The 15,513-nt window shown below is 34.9% G+C and overlaps 1 protein-coding gene across 1 annotated transcript in view; it reads left to right on the top strand.

Annotated features, from left to right (window-relative positions):
* Positions 1-14,073, top strand: part of crb2b (crumbs cell polarity complex component 2b) — a 39,323-nt gene extending 25,250 nt beyond the window's left edge. Inside the window, exons 7-14 of the mRNA XM_016570837.1 lie at positions 437-736; positions 2,518-3,129; positions 3,574-4,133; positions 6,753-6,918; positions 9,054-9,924; positions 12,046-12,162; positions 12,243-12,369; positions 13,852-14,073. Coding sequence (XP_016426323.1) covers positions 437-736; positions 2,518-3,129; positions 3,574-4,133; positions 6,753-6,918; positions 9,054-9,924; positions 12,046-12,162; positions 12,243-12,369; positions 13,852-14,073 — 2,975 coding nt within the window. The remainder of the gene's footprint in view (positions 1-436; positions 737-2,517; positions 3,130-3,573; positions 4,134-6,752; positions 6,919-9,053; positions 9,925-12,045; positions 12,163-12,242; positions 12,370-13,851) is intronic.
* The last annotated feature ends 1,440 nt before the right edge of the window (positions 14,074-15,513 follow it).

A 15,513-nucleotide genomic window follows, 5' to 3' on the forward strand; every position in this document is an offset into this window, starting at 1 on the left:
TAAAATGGCTGTAACTCCTAAATGGTAAATGTCATATTTTTGTGGAACCTCTTAAAATAAAGCTAAAAGTCTACACTTCAATCACACCTTGATTGTTTTATTTCAAATCCATTGTAGTGGTGTATAAAGGCAAAAGCACAAAAACTCAGTCAGTGTCCAAATACTGCCGGACCTGACTGTATATTATAATAGGTTTTTGTTAATATTTTGCATTTGTTATTATAAAATATATACATTACATTTACAATTACATTATATATATATATATATATACACACACACACACACACACACATATACACACACACACACACACATTACATTATACATATTACATTATATATATTTATATATATATATACACACACACACAGGTTTGTCTTTGAATGTCTGTGCCAAATGCATCCATGACCTCAGTCTGTAATTCCCCCTGCAGGTGTGGTGTGTGAGATTAACCTGGACGAGTGTGAGAGCGAACCCTGTCAGAATGACGGCCGCTGTGAAGACGCCATTAATGACTACACGTGTCACTGTCCTCCTCCTGCGCCGGACCAGCTGCCCTGGGGCGGTCATGACTGTGACGTCCCGCTGACCGCCTGCGTGCCTGACCCCTGCCAAAACAACGCCACCTGTGTGCCTTCACTGCTCAGAGACCAGCATCAGCACATCTGCACATGCCCTTCAGGCTTCCACGGTGACACCTGCCAAACATCCACCACCTTCTCTGTGACCAGAGGTGGGTAGAGTAGCCAAAAACTGCACTCAAGTAAAAGTACAAGTACTTATATAAATAATTACTCAAGTAAGAGTAAAAGTAACAATCCTTATAGTTAGAGTAAAAAAGTATCCTCTGAAAAATCTACTCAAGTAGTGAGTTACTAGTTCCCTTTCAGTCGGTCACTCTCGACGTCACGTCGGATGACCGACGAATTGGGATATATATATATATATCAGAAATTAACTCATTTCCACAGGGGCATTTCTTCATTTCTTACTTGAGGGCAATTTTATAACTACCTTAACTCATAACTCATTAAAGGTTGAAGCTGCAATGTCATGCAATGGCACTTTGTTGTTTATGCTGATGAGAGAATTTGCTGAGAATTTTCATCAGAATTCAGTCAATGAGCGCGCACACTGAACAACTCCGGAGTTCTCCGCTGTGATAAATCAAAACGCCTCTGTTTGGATATTGCATTCATAAGCTCAAACGTGAGTAGTTGGTTATAATGCTCAACGCTGCAGACTCAAAAAAGGATTTGATGCAATGTAATAAAGCAAATCTACTATAAATGAAATGCCGCGATCGGCACTTTTCATTCATTTCACTTTACACATTTCACGTGACAGTCGATCTAGCTTACCGCTAGGCCTACTACAATATTACTTAAATGAAATCGTACCTGTGGAGACAGCACACACCTCATTGCAGGCCAACAGTAGAATTTGCAGATTTGGCTTCAATTACTGTAGATCTTTATGTTCTCAGTGTTCTCACCCGGAATGAATGAGAAACCGCTTCAAACCGCTTCTTTTCTCAAAAGAGTGATTCATTCACCAATGGGGCATCGTTCATGCCCCAGAAAAAAGAGACGGCTCGCTTGGAATAAGATAGTCTACACGTTTCTTAACATGTATTGCAAATTGCAAATAAGTAACGAGAGGAAAGCCGCGCAGTGTAGCGAAGTAACAGTACAGTTTTTTCGCTAGAAATGTACCCATCTTTAAATCTAAAAGTACAAATTTTCCCAAAATTTGAAAAAAGTAAATGTAACGGAGTAAATGTACTTCGTTACTACCCACCTCTGTCTGTGACAACAGGAGGTAGGTCCGGGCGATTTTTCCGATTTTATCGATTAATTCGAATGTAATGTTTTGCCACGGTTTTATTTTTTAGAAATTGTGGAATCGCGATTTTGAATAGAAATATTACCAAGTGTTAGAATTAGACACTTTGACAATATGGAAATGATAACGCTAAAGAGGAAAGAACCATCCAACGGCATGTCGGCGCACGTGATTAACTGCTCAAACGTGACGCGCTCATATCGCTAGGCGCCATTCACACAGAATGCACTTATGTGTTGATAAAGATGCGACGTGGGCAGTGGAATAGGAAAAACATGCAAGAAGATGGGAGTGAACTTATTTTAACTTGAGCACTGCGTTTTTAGACTGCCGTTTCATGCATTGAGATTTTTTTTTAAAGCATTTTCCTCTTATTATTTCTGAACATACAATATGTATAAGATGTTTGTACAAGATGTAGTTCATGCATCTTTCCTGCAAAGATATTTAACAAGTGATTTGTTTAACATTTACATCATGTTGACAACTTCATGTGTGGTGCACTTGGAATAGAATTGTCTTTAACTAGAGGGTTAATAAAGATAATAAAGTTACTTTAATCATGTTGTAGTTACATTTTCAAGTTGACTAGTTAAAAGTCATAAAAAAATCGAGACTCGGTCAAATGTTCTGAAAAAATCGAGATTTTAATTTTTTTGCCATATCTAGGTTATCTGGTCATCGAGGTCTCGCAAATCAACAGGACATCCCAAGGGCCGAGTGTCCAGCTGAGGTTCAGGACGACCTTGCCGGATCTAATTCTCTTCCTCCGGGGAAGCCAAGAGCACTTCTTCATACTGGAGCTAATTGGTGGAGACCTGCACTCCAGAGCCGAATCGGGAGACTTAAAGCTGGCTGTGCAGTTAAGCGGGGATTTCAGCGACGGACTCTGGCACGAAGTCTCGGTTAGTGTGGACGAGAGACTGATTCTGACCTCGCTATCAGACGACCTGACCAGAGCTGAGGATGGAGGACACAACCAGCTTCTGTCCTTCCAGCCGCACAGTTTGGAGAGAGTCTACCTCGGCGGGGTGCCGCAGGAATACCTCAACCGAACCGCATCCAGGATGGGATTCCTGGGCTGTTTTGAGGATCTGCTGGTGGATTCTCAGCCGGTTCTTCCCCAGAGCTTCGGTCCGCAGCCGGATGTGCAGATGGGCTGTGAGAAGAGCGACTGGTGTGGGCTGGACCCCTGCGCTGAGCGCGGCTGCTGTGTGGATCTGTGGTCAGACTACAGGTGCGACTGCCGCAGGCCGTTTCATGGACACAACTGTTCAGAAGGTGAGGCTTCTTGTTAAATAACAGCTTTCTGGAATAAATTATGAGACGTTCATTTGTGAACTTTTTTTGTGATGCTTATGTAATTGATGTGCCTGTACTTTGAAAAGTAACATAAATAAATTTTATATATTTAATTATTAATCATACAATTAATTTTAATAAATGGACTTTATTTTTGGAAAAAAAAAATCTTGTGTGTATATTCAAATAATAATAATTATTATTATAATTATAGTAATTCTAGCTAATAATTAATTAAATCATTAAATATTTAAATTAAAATCATTTTGAAAAAAAAAAAAAAACTAATTACTAAAATATCATAATTTATAATAATAAAATGAAATATAATCACTTACTTAATCACAAACTTAATTAATTTAAATGCGATTAATCGCGATTAATCGTTTGACAGCACTACTTTAAAACTATTTTTCTCACCAGAGTTCACTTCATGGACGTTCAGTCCCGAGCGCAACAGGAGCTTCGCTGCGTTTCCCATCATGCAGCAGCACGGCGGTGACGTGAGCGTGTCGCTGTGGCTGAAATCACGTCAGTTGAATGGACTGGTCCTTCAGCTCCAGTGTGAGAATCAAGCTTACCTCACTGTTTTCCTAAACAACGGCTCGTTATACATTGCGATATACAACTCCATCAGAAGAGCTTCCAGCTTCCTGACCGACGGGGAGAAGGTCTTTGTGTCCATCAAAAAAGAACGAGGCTTTATATTATTTAACCAAACGCAGCAGGTTTTTACTCCCAGAGAGCTGATTGGGTTTGAGGTGGAGGCTGGAGACGTGGCGTATCTCGGTGGGCTTCCTGAAGGAGAAAACGGCGGACAGTGGGGTGGATATTTTAAGGGTTGCCTGCAGGACGTGCGTATAGACGACACACAGCTGTACATGTACTCCGGCAGCATCAGCCACAAACCACAGCATCCCAGCTACTTACCCAGAAACTCCTCTAATGTGCTGGAGGGCTGCGCCGGAGACCAGACGTGCAAGGTGAGATGCCGTGAGCAATTATAAGATGTACACTAGCATTCAAAAGTTTGGGGTCAGTAAGATTTTATTTTATTCTTTAAAGAAATTAATATTTTTATTTGTCAAGGATGCACTGAATTGTTCAAAAGTGTCAGTAAAGACATTTATAATGTTACAAAAGGTTTCTATTTCAAATAAATGCTGTTCTTTTGAACTTTCTGATCATCTGTGAATCCTGAAAAATAAAATGTATCACAGTTTCCACAGAAATATGAAGCAGCACAACTGTTTTCAACATGGATAATCATCAGAAATGTTTCTTGAGCAGCAAATCAGCATATTAGAATGAGTCCTAAAGGATCATGGTTATTGCAGTTAGCTAAAAATAAAACAACAAAAAAATTTTTTTGTTAATAAATGTTAAAGCTGCAGTCCGTAAGTTTTGCCTCTTTGTCGCCGTCTCTGTTTGAAAACCTGGAATTGCAGTTATTTGCGGAATTATCTTCCTTGAGTGGGTTGTGCAGCGGCGCGGCTACAGCGCGGATGAATCTAATGTTTTGAGGAGTATGTGTGGCAGTCAGTCACCGCACCGGTGTGAATCCTATACTTAGTAATCACAGATTCTAGCCTATGTCTTGGAATATATAACCCAAATAAGAATTTTCACCGGTTATTGTCATCTGAACAAGTAACAAGTCTGCTACGTTTGTTCTGACCAACTAAGGAAAAAAGCATTACAATAAATCGCACTATATGGTGATTAAATCTAAAGATCGATTATCTCATATCACATCAAACCGTGCAAATGATTATTATTGTTATACTTTATTCTCAGATTATTAATGTTAACAACATCAGCATTGCATGACTATGTGTATAGTGTGTATTGGCGTGTAGATTTAATTTCTGCACAGTCTAATCTCTAATTGTCATACCATTCGAATTTCATATTAAGAAATTCTTTTAACAAAAGTTACGGACTGCAGCTTTAACTAAAATAAAAATACTGTTTATTTTTATAAATGACATATATATTTCAGCTGGTTGCCAAGACATTTATAATTTTTTATGTAGTTTAACTTGATGTACTAAACTAACTGAAATGGAAATAAAAATGTATATAAAAAATATATGTTTAAAAAACATAGTAACACCCTAAAATGAGGTTTCATTTGTTAACATTAGTTAATTATATTACTTAACATGAACAATACGTATACAGCATTTATTAATCTTAGTTAATGCCAAGTTTTACATATAATAATACATTATTAAAATCAAAAACTGTGTCTGTTAACATTAATTAATGCACTGAGAACATAATATTACCAAAGATTAATAATGAATACTGTAAACATATACTGTAAATATATATTTATGTATACACGTGTGTATATATATATATATATATATATATGTCAAATGATTAATCACAGTTAATCGCATCCAAAATAAAAGTTTTCATTCGTATAATATATATGTGTGTACTGTGTATATTTATTATGTATAAATACGCACACATACAGTGTAAATTTTGAAAATATTTGCATGTATTTACATGTATATATTTATATTCATATAATTTATATTATATATAAATATATTTAATATTTAAACGTAACATATTTTTCTTAAATATATACATGCATGTATGTGTATTTATATATACATAATAAATATACACAGTACACACACATAAACTAAAAACTAAAACTTTTATTTTGGATGCGATTAATCGTGATTAATAATTTGACAGCACTAATATATATGCTGTAAATATATGATATAGTTGCTGTAAATATGTTATATAGTTCATATTTATTGCATTAAAGGGTCATGAAACCCCAGACTACTTTTTCTGAGATTTTAGCAGAGGTGTTTGTGTTGCACATCATAGAAGACAATAATAAACCAATAATTTTAACTGTTGGAGAAAACTGGTTAATTTTAAGCTTTTTGCGCTATTTTCATCTTCCGGGTTTAAAATCTACATCGTGTTGACGTCACAATGTGACGTGGCAATGGACTATAGTACATCGATGACGCGTCGGTGTCTATTAAATTATTCATGAGACTGTGTGTTCTTATCCTATGAGAAGACGCTTCGCTTAATTATTCACAACAGCATGTGTTGATTTGCTATGACAGACGCCCCAGACTGTGAGATCGTGTATATTAACTAAGAGAAACGTTCATGGATCGAAGAAGAGTGTTTGTTTTTGCTTTGTAATATGAGTTCGGCACAAACGCGATTCATTCATTTGGTGAGCATAACTGTTTTTACAGCTCTGTGACAAAACCCGTCAAAATGCTTATATAAATGCCACAGAATAAGCCTTAAAAGTTCTCAGAGGAGCAACAGCGCGTTCATATATATGTTTTCGATGCAGAGTGCAAATGGCTGTGCATTTATTTGTGTTTTTAACTCGATGGGAGCGAAATGAAACTGTCTGAATGCGAAGCTGTGTGTGTGTGTCTGTCTGTCTCCCCTCTTCCCCCTCCAAAAATATATAAAAAAAACTTCTAACCAGCTGTTGAATGACAGTGTGTATTTTCACTATCTTTACTTTCCCAAACTTGCTGTTATTCACTTCTCTGGCTGGTCTTCTCAGGGTTTGCTCTTTGACTCTCTCATTGCAGATGAAGCCGTGTCAGAACGGAGGGAAATGTGTGGTGATCTGGAATGACTTTGTGTGCTCGTGTCCACTGAACTTCTCCGGGAAGACATGCGACGCTCGCGTGTGGTGCGTCAGCGATCCGTGTGACTCTGGGACTCGATGTGTGGATTTACCTGACGGTTATGAGTGTGAGTATCTGCTCTGTTGAGGATTCATTGGCAGCTGAATTTTGTCTTGACCTTTGTCTTGTTTCTCAGTATTCAAGAAAACTGACAATCAAGCTCACGAAACCCAGCAACTCAATTAGAAAAAATAAACCTTTAAAGGAGTAGTTTACTTTCAGAATGAAAATTCTGTCACCGTTTACTCACCCCCCACTTGTTCCAAACCTGTATGAGTTTCCTTCTTCTGTTGAACACAAAAGAAGATATTTAGAAAAATGATGATTTGATGAAATTGATGAGCACCATTGACTTCCATAGTATTTTTTTCCTACTACTCCTTTAACTCTTATGTTCCGGGTCAGTTTGACCCTCAACACATTTCTGAGTTGTCAGAAATACTTGTTAACCAAGGATGTTTGTCTTTAAAGTGTGACTATTTCTCATTTAGGGTCATGAAGGTGCCTGCAAAGTGAAAATGTACACGTTGCAGCATTATTATAGTAAACTAAAACTGAAACTAAAACCATAAAAAACATTTTTGTTATTTGAAATAAAATAAAGGTTAACTGAAATAAAATACAATATAAAAAACATTTTTTCCAGCTGTAGTTGCTAAAGTAACAATTCTCATTTTCATTTAGTTTTAACTTGATGTACTAAAATAACTGAAATGGAAATTAAAAAAAAAAAAAAAAAAGATTTATTTTAAAACAAAATGACTAAAACTTTAAAATTAAAATAAACAGAAAATATGGAAATAAAATTTTAATCGAAATTTTTATAAAAACGTGAATATGTGAAGAAATATGTGAATTTTGCTGGGAATTATGATTTTCAGGACACTCAAAAAATATTACATTTTTAAAATTACATTTCTTCATGTTTTACATTTTTTTAAAATAGCTTTAAAAATGTTCTCCTTTACTTTTTTTTTTGTAATGTATGAGAAGATATACTATTGGTTTGTTTATTTATTTATTTTTCATAGTGCAATTTTTATTGAATTGTATTGAATCCAAGTAGACCCAGATGCAGAGTTATTATGGTTAACTAAAAATAAAACAATTTTGTTGCTTGGAATAAAATCAACTGAAAAAAAATTCATTATTTGAATATTTTAAAATTAAAATATCATTTTAATTTTGTTTAACTTAATGTGATAAAAAATTAAAACTAAAATAAAAATGTATAAAAACTATATAGACAGATTTAAAAAAAGAAATAAAAATGACAACAAAATTACTAAAACTTTAAAATGAAATTCAGTTGGAAAATACAAAAATAAAAACTAATTCAAAATATAAAAAAACTATAATAGTATCTCAATGATAATGTTAAAATGATAAAATAAAATAACACTATCCGTAACATGAAAATCTGATGTTTGACATCTCAGAGCGTCTCCATTCACAGTCTGAGAGTTTAACCTGCTCATTTTACGACTCCTCTGTATCCAGTTTAAGTTGCATTCATTTTGTTCTTGCATTGATGTTATGTTTGTAGCAATTTTGCACTTTGACAGTCAGTTTGAGATAATGTAACTATATATAACTCTATTTTATTATTGTGTGTATCGGATAGTTTACAAAATCAAATGATTTGACACATTTTGTCATTGAAATGACTTGGAAAAAGTGTCCCAATCAACCTGACTCTACTCTTTAAAGTCATAATTGCATTACAATATGTTGTTTTTACTTATAACTTCATTATATTTTACTTATAACTTCATTATAATTCTTCATGAACAATTATTCAGTTATTTATGTTAAATGTAAACAAACCAAAAAACATTAAAATAATAATAATAATAAAAAAAATTGAAAGTAGTTTAGATGTAGCTAGCTACTTTTTCAGAAGAGTAGCTTGAATGTAGCTTAACTACTTTAATTTACGAGTAGCCTGTAGCTGTGTTAGCAACCATGTTAGCATTGATAAACAAGTGTTCTGTTTTCAGTGAATTTATACCTCCAAAGAGGCAACGTATCCTGGGGGATACAAACATTAAAATCAAAAATAAGAGTCAAGTTTAGAAAAAAATCATGAAATTGTGTTATTTTATTAGTCCCAATAAGATGGAAAATAGCAACAAATGAATTTTCTGATGTCTCCTTATGGTTTTGCCCTTTTTAGGGTTAATAATCTCCTCCTCACTGCAGGTTTAGCCAATGCCACGTTTGAGAGCAACGCTTTGAAGTTCAGCGCCGACGGCTCCTTGTTCGTCCCCGTGACGAGCATCTCGATGCAGCTCCGGACGCGCGAGGAGAACGGGACGCTGTTACGCGCCTCCAGCCACCTGGAGTTCTTCTGCATGTGGCTCCTCAACTCCTCCCTCATCGTCAAGTTTCGCGACGGGAACAGTCTGGAGGTGCACGCCTTCACCAGCGACGTCCCCGTTTCGGACGGAGACTGGCACCAGGTGGAACTCTACTTGTCCAGCTCGAGGACAGCGGTGTCTCAGTGGCACCTCTCCATCGACGGACAAGCGGCCGGATTCAGTTCGGATCCCGCCGGAAACATGGACTTCTTCAACTCCTCCAGCGTTTGGCTGGCGGAGAACTACACCGGCTGTTTGGGCGAGGTGCGGATCGGTGGCGTTTATTTACCGTTTTCAGGACTCCTAGAGGAAGAAGCGCCACAAACGTCCCGGTTCATGCGAGTCGGCGGGATTTCTGAGCCTCGTCTGGGATGCACCAGCTCCTCCTCCTGTCTTTCCGATCCGTGCCAGAACAACGGCACCTGCACGGATCTCTTCAATCTCCTCTCCTGCGAATGTGGCCCGGGATGGACCGGCGAGCGCTGTCAGGAGAACGTGGACGAGTGCGGCTGGCGGCCCTGCGTCCGCGGGATGTGCCGGGATCTGCCGGGGGACTACGAGTGCCAGTGCGCTCCCGGATACGCTGGGAAGAACTGCCAGCTGGAGGCAGATGTGTGCCAGGAGCATCGCTGTGAGAACGGAGGCTCGTGTGCGGCTGCGGTTGCGGGATACACCTGCGTCTGTCCACCTGATCACACCGGACTGCTCTGCCAGTGAGTCTGACCACTTAGTTGCTAAATATAGATTTTTTACAGATTTTTGAAAGAAGTCTCTTCTGCTCAGCAAGGCTGAATTTATTTGATAAAAAATACAGTAAAAACTGTAAAAATTGTAGATTATTAATATTTAAAATAACTAGACATATAACTAACATATTTAGAAATGTTTTCTATGTGAATATATTGTAAAATGTAATTTATTCCTGTGATGTAAAGCTGAATTTTAAGCATCATTACTACAGTCTTCAGTGTCACATGATCCATCTATAATATATATATATACACACACACACACACACACACACACACACACACACACACGTTTGTTTCTGTGAATTGTGTAGACTTTCCATAGAGTTCTATTACTTTTATACTGACCAAACGATATTTTCTATCCCCTTACCCAGTGGTCGGGAACCACACCTGGCTCTTTGACAAAAATCATGTGGCTCGCCAGACCTCTCACCCTTTACCAACAAATGAGCTAGTCACATGATCCATCTATAATATATATATATACACACACACACACACACACACACACACACACACACACGTTTGTTTCTGTGAATTGTGTAGACTTTCCATAGAGTTCTATTACTTTTATACTGACCAAACGATATTTTCTATCCCCTTACCCAGTGGTCGGGAACCACACCTGGCTCTTTGACAAAAATCATGTGGCTCGCCAGACCTCTCACCCTTTACCAACAAATGAGCTATTACAAAAATAAGATATCACTAGAGATCAGCAATTCCTTTGTTGTAGAGCCTACATAAGCTGATAAAAGGTTTAAAATATTAATACATTTTTTGTACCGGCCAAAGTGTGCGTTCAGTGCTGTTCGCGAGAGTCACGAGTCACAGCAAACCACTGACGTTTCTATGGTAACGCAGAGCTCCTGCACTCAGATTCGTAGCTTGCTTGTGGTAATAGCGAAAATAACGTTTTTTTTGAACAGCAGAAAAAGTGTAAAAGTAAGTAAAAAAAAAAAAAGTGACAGGACTGAAACATATACTTTGTTTTATTTATTATATACTTTAAAACATATCGCAGGTTTCTTTCGCTTTTTCGGCGCAGCTTTCAGCGGGTGGGACTGTTAGCATTATTAATAAAGGAACGTGAATGAATGAGCCAGTGTCCCTCGTTTGTCCCTGAAAAAAAATTTCAGGTTTTACTATCCTTGTGGTGGGGACATTTGGTCCCCATAAACAAGTACACACACACATACACACACACACACACAGACACACACACACACACACACACACACAAAGTATACTCTGCTGTTCAGAAGTGAGGGATCAGTCAGATTTTTATTGTTTTCAAAGAAGTCTCTTTTGCATTTATTTGGTCAAAAATACAGTAAAAACAGTAAAATTATTACAACTACTGTAATAATATTACACTACTATTTTTATTATATTATTATTACTTTGTGAATGTAGGCCTATTATAAAATGTAATTTATTTCTGTGATGCAAAGCTGAATTTTTAGCATCATTACTCATCATCACATATTTATTTTAAATAAGCTGGGATACGCTGTGTTATTTTAGTATCATTGAGATGCTTAATAATTAATATAATTACTTTTTATTTTTATATTTTGTTTTTATGTAGTTAAAGTTTTAGTCATTTTTATTTTTGATTTATTTTTTTTAAATATAGCCATTTTTTATTACTGAGAAATGTTGTTAATTAAGTATTTTTTTGTATTTATGCCAGTGTTTAATTTATGCCATACTTATCTACTAAAATATTAAAATAAAAAAATACTTAATTGAAATAAAATAAAATATAAATATTACATGAAAACATTAAACTTAAAAAAAAAAAAAAAAAAACGCATATATATTTAAATTAGCAACTTTTTAAAGTAATTTTTTAATCTAATATTTATATTTTATTTTATTTCAGCCTTATTTAAATGAACATTAATTATTTTTTAATAGTTTTTGAAATCAGATTAAACATACAGTATGCTAAACTTATCTGTCATATTGATCCATATTCAAAGAAAAGGAGCCTGCTTGATTGGATTTAATATCTATGATGTATTATTCACATTATAGAGTAAATGTGAATCCCTTTACGGATCATTTATCCGTCAGGTGGCGTTTTCCTCCTCTGCAGTGTGATGTGGATTTACGGTGTGATCATGGAGGTGTTTGCAGTGAGGGATCGTGGGGAGCGAACTGTTCCTGCAGACCGGGCTTCACCGGAGACAGGTGAGAGTCTTCTGCAGATGTGATCACATGATGATTAAATATGCAGACTGCAGTCAGACTGATGACTGTCTGTGTTCCAGATGTGAAGTGGATATAGACGAGTGTGAGTCGAACCCGTGTCGTAACGGAGGCACGTGTGTGAACAGACACAACCACTACCTCTGTGAGTGTGTGTCCGACTTCAGCGGAGAAAACTGCCAGAATACGGTCAGTTCTTGCTCCATGTTCATTCGGTTCATTTAATCTTTGTCCTTTTGTTTTATTCATGCTCTAAAACCCTACAATAGTTTTTTCTCTGAACTTCTATTTTTTTCCCCCAGATTCATTTTTTTTTCTGTTAATTTTTCTAAATTCGGTTTGGTTTTTCTGTGTTCTGTTTTAATAGTTCAGTTAAATTATAATTTATTGAAATCATGAAACATATATAATTTAACAACAACTTATTAAAAATTTAAAAACATTTTTGAGCCCTATTAAATATATGTTTTGTTTTTTTTCCCCAAATTCCATTTTATTTTTTCCCAAATTCTGTTTTATTTTCCCCCAAATTCTGTTTTCATTTTAATGGGTAAAGTCAATTTTAGTAATCAAAAAACAGGTCTAATTAATTGAAATCATGAAACATATTGAATTTAACAATTTCTGAAAAAAAAAATATTTTTTTAGGGCACTCATTATTATCCTTTTTGTTTCTTTCTTTCTGGATTCTATTTTTTTTTTAATAAATGTAATTTTAGTAATTAAAATGTATGTCTAATAATTTTAACAATTTTTTATAATTTTGTGTTTTCCATTTACATTTTTCTGGATTCCTTATGTATTTATTTTTCATTATAATTTTTTATAGATTTTGTTTTAATGGTTAAATTAAATTACAGTAATCAAAAAGCATGTACTATTAATTGAAATCATAAAACTTTTATGAAACCGTTTAACAATTTATTAAAAGTTAAACAAAAATTACATTTTAGGGCCTTACAAAATCTGTTTAATTCATTCATGCATTCATTCCCAAAAACCTGTTTTATTTTTGTACTGGATTTGGATTTTTTTTTTCATTTAAATATTTCTGGATTCAGATTTAATGTATAAATTACATTTTAGTAATTAAAAAGCTTGTCTAATCAATTGAAATCATGAAACTTGTACAATTTAACAACAATTTATTAAGTTTAACAAAAAATAAAACATTTAGGGCCCGATGAAATTCATTTTATTTTTTCCCCTTTTTTACTGGATTCCGTTTTATTTTATTTTTTTTCCAATTTAAATTTCTGGATTTTGTTTTAGTGGTTAAATTAAATTTTAGCAATCAAAAAGCATGTCTTATGAACTGAAATCATGAAACTTAAACAATTTAACATCAATTTATTAAAAGTTAAACAAAAATTAAATTTTTTTGGGCTCTATGAAATCAGTTTTATTATTTTTTTTCCACCAAATTTTTGTTTTGTTTTTCCCAGATTCTATGTTTTCTGCTTTAATTTTTCTGGGTTCCATTTTTTTACTTAAGCTTTAAATTTAAATTTTAAAATTAAATGTTGATAATCAAAATACAATATTAGGAAAACTATTCTTTAAAAAAATAATAGGACCCTATGAAATGTTTTGTTTTTTCATACATTTTAATTACGTTAAAACCCATTTTATGACTGGATTCTGTGTTTTCCTCCTCGGTGTGGTCCTCAGAAGCAGCAGCAGCAGGAGCGTGTGCCGTGGCTGATGGTGGCTGTCCCGCTGGCGTGTCTCGCTGTCCTGCTGTCCGCGGTCGGGATGGTTTGTCTGGTTCTCACGGCCCGGAAGAGGCGCCAGTCGGAGGGAACCTACAGCCCGAGTCAACAGGAAGTATCTGGAGCCCGACTGGAGATGGGCAGCGTGCTGAAGGTGCCTCCAGAGGAGAGACTGATCTGACATCGGTTTGGGCCGAACACACATGGAACCAACAGATGTGGCTTTTGTGTGTCGAGACATGTTGAGCAAAGCTGCGTGATAATGGAGAAAAACACTGCTGATTCTCCACTTTCACCACTGTGAGTAAGAGAGCAGTGGACATCTTCAGCTTGGGAAGCCAATGTGAGAAATATAAACTGTGACCACTTTCCATCCCATATGGCAAAAAATATATTTTCAAATATATTTCAAAATATATATATATATATAAAAAAAAGGCCCGCTTTAAAATATATTTGCTTGAATATATTTTCTACCAATATATATTTTGCATATTTTTGAAATGCTTTTGATAAAATATATTTATATTTTTAAAATATATGTTGCCCTTCATATAGTTAAATGTTCATAATATACATTGTACTTTTTTGGATGTTCCATTTTTCCAAAAAATTATATATATGTATGAAATATTGTACTTTTTCTTGTAACAATAAAAAAAAGAACATCCAAAAAGATATTTATATTTTAAAATATACGTTACCCTTCATATAGTTCAAAATGGTTAGAATATGTATCTATAGTACCTTTATCGATGTTTCAATTTTTTAATGTCACCAAAAATAAATTAAATTAAAAATCTGAATGTTCCCCAAAAAAAAGTGTATATATATTCATAATTTTTTATTTTTTTGCATATATGATGGTTGAAACTCAATGTCAAAAATATACTTAATTGCACTTCATTGTTTACAACATATATTTACAATATATTTTGAGCAGAAAATTTGTATTAATTCGATATATTTTCTGCTATATGGGGTCTAATTATTGTGTTTTATACAACAACTGTGACAGTAATTTTTTTTACTGTCACAATTTGGGGGTTTTGGGCAATAAAGTTTTTTTTTTTTGTCCAAGTAGATGATTTAAGTGTTCAGTTTGTGACGTGTTTTGACTTTTTTATTTTCAAACGTTTTTGTTTTGCTCTATTCCATTGAGAAGGATGGATTATTCAATCATTAACCAGAGCTTTCATGAATCACAGCGTCAGGCTTTAATTAATGGTACTTTAGCATGTGGATAAAGGTGCAAATACACTGTTACTGTACATAAACTTGACCATCATTTATTTTCCCCTTCATGTATAATGAAAAGCATCTAATTATGCCAACATGTATAAGAGATGTGATATCCTGGAAAATCACACAAATGAGAGATTTTATTAGTCGGCGTGTTACTGTCCATAGTGTTTTGTATGTCAGAAAGGCCTTTTAAATAGAGGCAATAATATAAAAATTGGTTGGAGCATTTACTGTGTGCCTTGCTAATATACTCAAAAAGTCAAGACTTTTGTGTTTTCAGAATTTCAAGTTTTTTCTCAAATTTCTTCAGCAAGGTTTTTATAAAATGTGTTTTGTGCTGCACTGGATTGATTTCACAGATGAGGTCCACTTAAGT

The sequence above is a fragment of the Sinocyclocheilus rhinocerous genome, unplaced genomic scaffold (genome assembly GCF_001515625.1).
Source record: "Sinocyclocheilus rhinocerous isolate Xijiao unplaced genomic scaffold, SAMN03320098_v1.1 scaffold1223, whole genome shotgun sequence".
Lineage (NCBI taxonomy): Eukaryota > Metazoa > Chordata > Actinopteri > Cypriniformes > Cyprinidae > Sinocyclocheilus > Sinocyclocheilus rhinocerous.